This window comes from Colletotrichum graminicola (assembly GCF_000149035.1).
Source record: "Colletotrichum graminicola M1.001 genomic scaffold supercont1.208, whole genome shotgun sequence".
Lineage (NCBI taxonomy): Eukaryota > Fungi > Ascomycota > Sordariomycetes > Glomerellales > Glomerellaceae > Colletotrichum > Colletotrichum graminicola.
The window spans coordinates 41-10,834 of NW_007361212.1; the positions used below are offsets into that span (position 1 = coordinate 41).

At 39.3% G+C, this 10,794-nt stretch overlaps 1 protein-coding gene across 1 annotated transcript; it reads left to right on the plus strand.

Moving 5' to 3' along the window:
* Positions 1–2,440: 2,440 nt before the first annotated feature.
* Positions 2,441–6,735, plus strand: GLRG_11925 (glycosyl hydrolase family 18; the record flags this gene model as incomplete). The annotated part of the gene is made up of 5 exons (XM_008102618.1): positions 2,441–3,221; positions 3,288–3,647; positions 3,721–4,031; positions 4,114–5,774; positions 5,850–6,735. 5 exons carry the CDS (start codon positions 2,441–2,443, stop codon positions 6,733–6,735), a joined length of 3,999 nt encoding a protein of 1,332 aa, XP_008100809.1.
* Between the last annotated feature and the right edge of the window lie 4,059 nt (positions 6,736–10,794).

Consider the following 10,794-nt stretch of genomic DNA (forward strand, 5'->3'; position numbering starts at 1 on the left):
GAGGTTTATACCCTTATTAATCCTCTTTTTAATATAAAGATTTTTCTTAGTAAGTAGGTATTTAATATTAAAACTAATATAAAAAATAAAATTATTAGATATAAGGCCTAATAGGTAGTCTATAGTAACTATAAGTAAGGTAAATAGTCTTTATAAAAAGTATACACTACTATAGCTACTACTACTACTATATACCTCTTTTTTACTATTATTACCTTATATAGACTAGTATATAAAATATATAACTTTAATACTACTTTTCTTACTACTTTTATACCTAATAGCACTTATATCTATATTTATTAACCTACTAGTTACACTATTAATAATAATAAGGTGTAGTTACTTTATAAGGCTCTTTATAGCCTTTATAAGGCACTACTATAGTAGTTTATACTTATTAAAGGTAAAATAAAAAAAATTAGCTTCTACTTAGTTAAAGGAGAAATTTATCTTTTTATTAATAAGGAGCTTAATACCTACACCTTAATATATATTAATAATAATATAGTAGCTACTACTAATAAGGAGACTACTAAAAAGGTATATAACATACTTACTAAGGTCTACTTATTAAAGGACCTTAGTAAGGCTTCTTAGTTTCTTAGCTTCTAGATCTAGCGCTTTACTACTAGTAAGATCTTTATTAACTAATATAAGTATACTAATAGTATACTTTATTACTTTAGATATAGTAATCTTTAACCTATTAAGACTTTATTACTTACTAACTATAAGTTACTTACTATATAAATAAAAAATAAGTGTTTTAAACCTAACTAATAAACCTATATTAAGTAGACTAGCTGCCTTAACTAGTTAGCTACTAGTATACGCCTAGATATTACTTTTATAGTTAGTAAGCTCTCTTAGGCTAATACTAGCCTATTATCTGCCTATCTAGCTGCTATTAAGTATCTTTTTTACTATCTTAAAGGCACTACCTATTATAGTATCTTATTTAGTAGACTTAACCCCTCTGCTAACGTTAGCCTTTATATAATAGTAAATACTTTTTTTACTAATAATTACCTATTATAGGTTTCTATAGGTAGTTATATTATCTACTTTATAGGATTACTAATTACCTAGAAGTTAAAAAAGTAGACCTTTATTACTTTAAGCTTTATAAAAGTAAAGTTTATTAACCTTATACCTACTATTATTACTATAAAGTAGATTTACTACTATACTAAGTAGCTCTTTAGCTAACTAATAGATATACTAACTATCCTTTTTACTAATAGTACTAATATAATAGTTAATATTATAAATCCCCTTAATAAGGTATATACCTAAAGTATTAACATCTAATATAAATAAATAATATAAGAGGTCTACACCTAAAAAAATATTACCCTCTAACTTATTAAGGGCACTAAGATAGCTACTAATAGTCTTACTAAACTACTAGCACTAACTAAATATAAAGACTTTATATAGTTACTAAGTATAGTAAATAGGTTAGATTAAAAAGCTATATAGGCTATTATAAAGGATATATATTAGTAAATTAATATTATATAGACTTTAGCGTATAGATTAATTATTACTAAACTAATAAGATAATTACTAGCGTATTACTAAAGTTATTAAATACTTTAAAAACTTCTTAGATTTAGAGGATTTAAGATTAGGCTGTTATTTTACCCCTATGTACAATATTCATTAAGTTAGTAGAGCCTGAGGGGGAGTGTTATAAGGGGGCCCGTGTGCTAGGAGGTCACGTGACCTCCTGGGCCCCTCACCTTTATCTAGCCTCTGCCTATAGCCTTAAGAGGAGGATTTTCCTCCTCACCACCACACACCACTACAGATCGGCAATATCACTATTTGCCTCACTTCGTTGCTCTTGTGCTCCCACAGAAGAAAAGGCTTGAATTGTGTGAAGACGAATCTCCCGGGTGGAGGGCCTATATAAAGGGGGCCCTTGAGCTCGTTCATGTGACATGGCACGTGGTGTGGCTGACGGCAACCGCCACACATACATGAGCCTCCTGTGATATTCAACCATGGTTGTCTGTTTCTTCAAATTACATCTTTCTCGCCACCCCTTTAGATAGCAATTATCCGTACTGAGTAAGCTTATGCGAACCAGAAGGGGCAACACACTACACTGTATCACGGGACCCCTGTCGGCTTTCAAGGGTCCGATCCCTTTGCTCTTGACGATAGCTGCCTGTTGTAAACTTGTGATTTGGCTTGATGATATTATTTCCTGACTGCTTCCAAGTCAGTCTGTCTGTCCGCTTTTATTTTGTCACAGTCATCCTTTTACCTCATCTTCCTCTTGTTCCTCTACCTCACTTTTCCTCCTCACAATTTTAATCAACATCTATCTTCCGGATGGATTAAGACACTCTTTCAGAATTCCTCTTCCTCATCTTCTCACACATCTCCGTCATAATCCACTCCTAAAAACTTAGCCTTCTCACCGTCCATGAAGACTTCTTCTCTCTGTGCCCTTGTGGCCGTGGCAGCTAGGGCTTTTGCGTCCTCTGACCTCGACGCTCGGCAAACTGAGGATGAACTTGACCAATGGCTCTCAGCGGTGCAGGCCCAGCCTCTTGACGCCCTCAAGTCATGCCCCGTCTCATGCAGCACCGCTGGTGACGACCCATGGTTTCTGTTCCCGGATGCGTCCCATTTGGCCTCCTGCAACGAGACGATGCTGCTCAGTATCGCCGTTCAGGCGGCTGAGGAAAATGAGAACAATGACAGGCCAACCGTCGTCAGGGCGTGCACAGCCGACTACGATACCTCCACGTCTATGAGGCTTGCCTTCGTGCCCGATTCAACCAAGGCATCCCTCTGCCTCACGGCTAACAAGGTGCTGAGCCCAGGCTCGATACACATGCACCAGCCCAGCGAGGGTAGCGAATTCTTGGTGGGACATCTCATGTCTGCTGGCCAACAGGTCAAAAGCCATCTTGCGTCTCAAGTGCCGTCATGCACCAGCAACGTCATGGCCTTTGGCTACTCGCAATCCGCAGTCATCGGTCTCTTTGCCGGCGCCGAGGTGCACCAACACGGTGTGACAGCCGACGTTCTGGACAAGTTCCTCGAGCATGCACAGGACAAATCCATCTCCAGCAGCACCATGGTGCAGCTGTGCGGAGCCGAGCATAGAGGTGCCGACTACAGCATAGGCATCGTGGCCAGCAGTACCAATAACCTTGACTTTGTCCAGCAGGCAGTCAAGACATGGGCCGACGGCAAGTGTGTCTCCCAGGCGGATGCGGGCGAAGACTAGATGACTGTCACTCTACGCATTCCTGTTCCTGTAGATGAGCTGCAGTTTTCCAACAACTCTACCGGCAACGGCACGGCCAGCTCTCATCAGTTCACTCCTCGGGATATGGATGTCTCTCCCAGCATCTCCAGGCTACTTCCTCGGGCCGACTGCAGGTTTACCACCGTGCAGGCGAATGAAGGCTGCTATGCCGTGGCAGAACGATGCGGAATCTCGCAAACTCAACTGCAAAACCTCAATCGCGCCAATCTTTGCGACTCGCTTGTGCGCGAAGAGCGTGTATGCTGCAGTAGCGGCACTCTACCCAGCACCCTGCCTCCCGGAAACTCGGATGGCACCTGCAAAACACGTCAGGTTATTCCGCGTGACGACTGTGGCTCATTGGCCAACAAGTGTGTGAGTTTAAGCTGCAAGAAACCGCTGCCCAGCCAAGACTGACAGGAGCCAAAAACAGTGAATTTCTGCAGACGACTTCATGAAAGCGAATTCCAAGACGGGTCTCTGCTCCAGTTTGGCTGAGGGTCAACATGTCTGCTGCAGTCAGGGCAAGTTGCCTGACCTGAGGCCCAAAGAGGACGCCGATGGCTACTGCGCCGTCTACACCACCAAAGAAGACGACTACTGCTCCAAGATCGCTGCAAGCTTCATGCTCACTATAGAAGAGCTGGAGTCTTTTAACAAGAACACATGGGGCTGGAACGGATGCAAAACGCCGCTCTACACTAAGTTCAACGTGTGCGTCAGTGAAGGGGCGGCGCCCATGCCTGCAATTGTTCCTGTAAGCAAAAAACGCCTTGTTGTACTGCTCTTTGAGCCCATTTTGATATAAGACGTGTACTGATATGGCATCTTTGACCCAGAACGCGGTATGCGGACCGACGATGAACGGCACCATACGACCACCCGCGGGGACCAACATCAGCGAGTTGAACCCCTGCCCTCTCAATGTCTGCTGCAACATTTGGGGGCAATGCGGTATGGCCGACGACTTCTGTATCGTTTCCAAATCCGAGACGGGTGCTCCAGGCACTTCGGCTCCCGGCAAGAATGGTTGCATCAGCAACTGCGGTAGAGATATCATCAAGGGCTCCGCGCCGGCAAAGAAGGTCAAACTTGGCTACTTTGAGGGCTGGAACCTGAACCGCAAGTGCCTGACCATGGACGCGAGCCAAATCAACACAGACGCTTACACCCACGTGCATTTCGCCTTCCCCAACGTCACGCGCGGCGATTTTCGCATAGAAATCACGGATCCGCAGGTGAAGGAGCAGTTTGATTATTTCAAGAAGCTCGAGGGTGTCAAGAAGATTGTTTCCTTGGGTGGATGGGACTTCAGTGCTCTCCCGGGGACTTTCATGATTCTTCGAGAGGCGGCCCAGCCGGCCAACCGCGACGTCTTCAAGCGCAACATCATCTCTTTTATCAACGAGCACAACCTGGATGGAATCGATCTTGACTGGGAGTACCCAGGAGCTCCTGACATTCCCGACATCCCCTCGGACGATCCGGTCAACGGTGTCAATTACTACCGGCTTCTGGTCAGCATCAAGGCCGAGGTCGGCAGCTCCAAGTCGGTCTCGTTCGCGGCCCCAGCGTCGTACTGGTACCTCCGTGCACTCCCCATCAAGCAAATGGCCGCAGCCCTCGACTATATTGTGTTCATGACATATGATCTGCATGGCCAATGGGACGCTGGTAACAAATGGACCTCACCGGGCTGCCCAACCGGCAACTGCCTGCGGTCACACGTCAACGAAACCGAGACCAAGGATGCGCTCTCCATGATCACCAAGGCAGGAGCCGCCTCCAACAAGATCCTTTTCGGCGTTTCTAGCTACGGGCGGTCCTTCAAGATGGCCCAGGCCGGCTGCGATGGCGAGACTTGTCTGTTCACGGGCGACAACCGCCATTCAGGGGCTGCCAAGGGTCGTTGCACGGGAACCGCCGGCTACATCTCCAACGCCGAAATCGACGAAATCAAGGCCACTGACAGGTCTAACAAGGTCTGGACGAAAGAAGGCTCTAACATCATGGCTCACGATAACACAGAGTGGGTGGCCTGGATGGATGACGACATGAAGGCAAAAAGAGCCGAGTTCTACGATTCGTATAACTTCCTTGGCACGACCGATTGGGCGATCGACCTGCAGGAATGGTTAGACGGCTCGGGCAGCATCAGCGATGACAACACGAACGAGTTTGTCTATAAAGAGCTTTCCGCTTGCACTGCCTCCTTCTCGACGCTTAAGCAGCTCGAGGAACGCAAAGGATCAATCCCGTCGCACTGCTTGGAGCAGTATATCGTCGATGTACAGGTCGCCGTTTTTGACGACTCGCTCAAGAAATACAACAAACTCATCGAGGACGGTTACGACAGCAAGTTCTCCACCTGGAAGGGCTACATCAAGGAACAGATACCCGGTCAGATCAAGAAATCCATGGCCACCGACAAGGTCGACAAGTACTTCAAGTGCGGCGAGACGAAGACCGTGACTTGCTGCAACACGTGCAAGAGCGCTTGGTAAGTCCGACTTCAGACACGTGCATTATGTCATTCTTTGCGAGATACCCAATAGCTGACAAGACTTCTCTCCAGGTGTGGTGTTGATTGCGAAAGATTTGAGGGCTGTAAGAATGGCAAACAGATGGTGCCCAGAGACAAGTGTCCCAAGGCCGAGTTTGATCCCACAGGCCTTGGCGGTGATCACCCCAACAGCACGTTCACCCTGACCGACCGGGAAGGCTTCTTCAAGGACATTCATGAGACGTGGGGAGTCGATGAGGAGTGGATCACGTTCAGCAAGCGCCAAATGTCCCGCGCCAACGGCTGCCAGTACGCCGGCAAGGATGTCAAAGACTGCATCGCCTGGAATAGCATCTTCTTCCACGACTTCCCCACCATGGACAGTGGCAAGACGAAGATCAACAACCCCAAGGACATCATCGTCAAGGCTCTCCCCGACGCCAAGGGGCTGCTCGACCGGTACCGCGACATGAAGACGTTTGCCGAGTTCGAAGACGACCTCGAAATGTCCGATCTTACCGACTCAGGCTCGCTGCCCGCCTTTGCCGTCGAGCAGGCGGTCGGGGAGATGGAAAAGATCGTCAAGGAAGCCAGCGGGATTGAGAAGAAGCGCCGCGAGGAGTTCATCCTCAGCATGATTATGGGTTTCCTCTTCTTCATCCCCTTCCTCGGCCCCACCGGCGGCAGCGCCGTCGCGGTCGGCGTGCGCACCCTGCTCCGACTGATCGAAGTCGGCGCCGAAGTCGGTCTGGCCGTCTACAGCGTCGTCAACGACCCGGACAACGCCTTCATGACCGTTTTCACCACCCTCTTGGCCGCCGGTTTCAGCCGCGGCGGGTTCAGGGACGCTGCCAGGTCAAGACGCGGCATGAGCTCCAACGAGTATAACAGTCTCGGTAACATCAAGCTTAAACTTGACATAATTAATACTCTCTGGGGTAGCATGTGCTCTCTTTAGCTGTAGGATCTTAAGAAGAGGAGACAGCAGTTATTAGAGGCGGGGATAGTATTAAGTAAAGGAGTTAGCAGTAGGTGTAGTTAGGGTTTAATTATAATAATTATTCTAATATACCTCCTCTAACCCCTATCTTCTATAGAGTTTTCTTTTTTTATTATTCCTTTAGTAACTAGTTTATCTAGTCCTAGTCCTACTCTAGTGCCCCCCTAAGGCCCTGCTTTAGGCACCTAACATAATCCCCCCCTCTAAGGTCCTGCCCTTAGGACCCTAAGTAGGCTATCTACTAGTGGCCCCCTATTAGCTGCTTAGACTATTTAATAGCTAAGCCTTATACCTAACTCCTAATCTTTTAGGGCCTTAAGCTAGCTACCTACTAGTAGTCCCCCTATTAGCTACTTAGACTATTTAATAGCTAAGCCTTATACTTTATACTTATTTTTTAGTATCTTAAGAGATATTTAGAAATACTTATTAGGCTTAGTAAGCTACTAAATAAGTAGTTATCTCTCTAGCTAACTATTTACTTTTAGCCTTACCTTTATACTATTATATTCTAACTAGGCTTTAACTATTACCTTTTTAGTATAGTTTAGTTTTTTAGCCTAAAGTATAAGTCTTATATTACCTTACTTAATAAGGGACTACTTACTTTATAATAAAAATACTTTATTTACTTATAATACTTTTTAATACTTTTTATTAACTAAGCCTTATAATACTTTTTTAAATACTATATACTTTTTATTATTTTTATTATTATAATATTTAGCTTTTTTATTAACTATTTATTAAGCCTTAAGTTATATTACTTTTATAATAAAAAAGAATTTTTACTTTACTTTTTATAATTAGTATTAGTAACTTTTTAGTCTTAGCTAGCTTTTTTTACTAAGGCCTATTTAGTCTTAACTTTATAAGCTTAAGTTATTATTATAACTAGCCTTTTTTTTAATACTAACTTAAAATAAGTAATTTAAATTAACTTAGGTTTTTATTAATTTCTTTATTACTTAATTTTTTTTTAAAAATACTTTTATATTATTATTTTTTTTTATTACTACTATTACTACTACTACTTAGTAGTAATAGTAATAGTAATAGCACTAGTAATAGTACTAATACTACTAGCTCTCTTATTACTATTATTATATTTACTACTATACTTACTAACGCTACTACTACTACTAATATTACTACTTTTACTACTCTTAAGGGCACTAAAGGCCTTATTATTACCCCCTTACTACCCCTTTAGTCTATTAGCTCTTTAGATAAAAAAAATAAAAATAACTATACTATAGTTTATTTTATTTTATACTACTACTACTTTTAGGCTATATCTATTTAGTATATAAATATAGCTAATACTAAGGCTAAGTTTTTTTACTACCTTAAGACTACTAGTAAGTGTTTAACACCTTAGTGCCCCTTAAGGGCCCCTTTTTACTTATATTCTAGTCTTAATTATACTATTAGTGTTAAATAGTAGGAATTATAATAGTTACTTAATTAATTCTGTTATATGTTATATATCTATAGTAAATTACTATAGAAATAAGGAAAACCCCCTATTTCTTAGTTAGGAAATCCCTAGCTAATCCTAGTAATATTATTAGTAAAGTTACTACTAAAAGTAAGGCTAATTTACTGCTTATTCTCTAATAATTTACTATAAGGTAACTATATATTTACTAGCTAATTTATATATAATTCTACTATATTTAACACACCTCCTTAGCGCTAGTAACGTAGTTAATTACTATAGAGCCTACACTAAATATCCTCTATATATAGCCTATTTATTTATTAATTATCCTTTAATATCTTATATGTTTTCTTTCTCTATTTAGTAGTAAAGCTTTACTTTATTATTAGCTAATTCTTACTATTAATTTACTTTAAGGCGTATACGTCAGTTACTTATATTTAATTAAGCTATAAATATAGTAAATTATAGCGCACTAAGCGCCTTTATTAATCTATTAGCTATTAATTTAGTAGACTTCTTATATTTAATAATAATCTAATCTACTACTACTTCTTATTATAGCTAGTAGTTATAAATATCTATATACTATAGCCTTATCTATAGTTAGATAAGCTTTTTAGTAATAAGCCTAATAGTCTAAGTATTATTATAGCTAATATAAATAGTTAGTAGCTATTTAGTAGCTACCTACTTATTAAGTAATAATTTAGTTCCTTATAAAAGGATTTATAACAGTAGTTATAGGTCTTAGTAATTAGTTACTAAGGCTTTAGTGACTCTACCTCACTATAGAGTTATTACAGTAGAGGCCTAACAAGATAAGGGGCTCTATAAGCTTAAGTCTTATAATACACTAATACCTACTATTAAGCCCTACTTAGTTAAGTGCCTATAGCTAAATATCTTATAATTCTTAAGCTTCTATTTCTTTTAAGAAACTAGTATAAGTAAAATAAATTAGAATAATACTAAACAGACTAATCTTTTACTAATACGTTACTAATATATAGCTAGTATAAATAAGCTATAGCTATCTAGAATTAAGTACCTAATAGACCTAACTATAGCTATTAATTAAAGTATACTACTAAAATAGTCTATATAATAATCTAATAAAGAAATAATATAAGGAAGGACGCTATTAAGAGGGTTTAATACGCTAGATTCCTATATAGCTACTAATAAGGCTAATAAGGCTAATAAGGCTTTTATTACTAAGTAGTTATATAGTAAGTAGAGTATAAGTATACGCTAAAGTGCTAGTATAACTATACTAGGCCTAGAGATTATTAACCTTATATAGGTAATAATATTATACTTCTAAGAAACTATAAAGACTATAGTTAAGGAGTATTATAAGGAGTAAAGGCACTATAAGCGCCTTCTATAAAAGCTTACTAACAGACTAGCGTAGCGTCCTAATAAAAAGGAATATAAGAAGCCCTTATTCTATAACTATAGGACTATAAGGGAAAAATCTATAAGCGCCTAAGTAGCTAATTAGATTATTACTATAGAGGTAGGAAATAGGCTCTGCCTAGGAAGCACTATTAAGTAATATATTAAATAGGCCTTCTTAAAGGTATCTCTAACCTTATAGATATAGTAATATAACTATAAAAAAGGCTTACTAAAGCCCCTAAAGTAAAGTAATTTCTTAGTGTTTATTTACTAATAGTATATTAATTTAAAGGCCTAAGAATAAGACTACTAGTAAGAGTTAAGAAAAATAAGAATATATAATAGCTAGAGCTTAATATAATACCTTACTAACTAGTTAGTAATATATTATAACCTAAGCACTAAAGACGTTAAGGACTTAGAAACTAAGGCGTACTACTACTTCTTTAGCCTACTAATTCTATTATAAGACAAAATAGTATAATAAAAGGTACTTATCTTTTAACCTAAAGATATTACCTATAAGGCTAGATAGCTATAGTTACTTAGGAAGTAACAGCCTACTAAAGGATTAGTAAAAAATAGTAAGAAGCGCCTTACACCTAAAAGTAAATAGCTATAAAGACCTATACTATATAAAAAGGATTAAGGTAAAGATATACCTAAGGGATTAAGGCTAATAAAGTAAGTGTATAAACTAGTAGGAGGTAAAAAATATAACACTTAGTTACTAAAAGGTTAGCTAAAAGCAGGCTAGTGTTATATTTATAATAAGCTAGGGCACCTTATAAGTAAATACTATAAAAAAAAACCTAATAGGGGAAGTAATAGTAAGCTATTTACTTACTAACTAAATAAGGGAACTACTACTATATAAAATATTATTATAAGGCCTAAGGTCTATAAACTTAACTTATTAGAAAATAAGTAGGTATAAGTGTTATACCTTAAATACCTACGCCTAAACTAATAAAAGTACTTATAAGAACTACTACTATAGCTATAGTAATTATCCTATAAGGGGACGCTAAGGAAGTTATTAAAGTAGTAATAGATATATACTTAAAAGTAGACTTTATTAGCACTAAATTAGTAAAACACCTAGGCCTAAAGCCTATAAAGGCTAAGGCCTTAACCCTTAAGTTATTTATAGGTAAAAAGGTAGGATA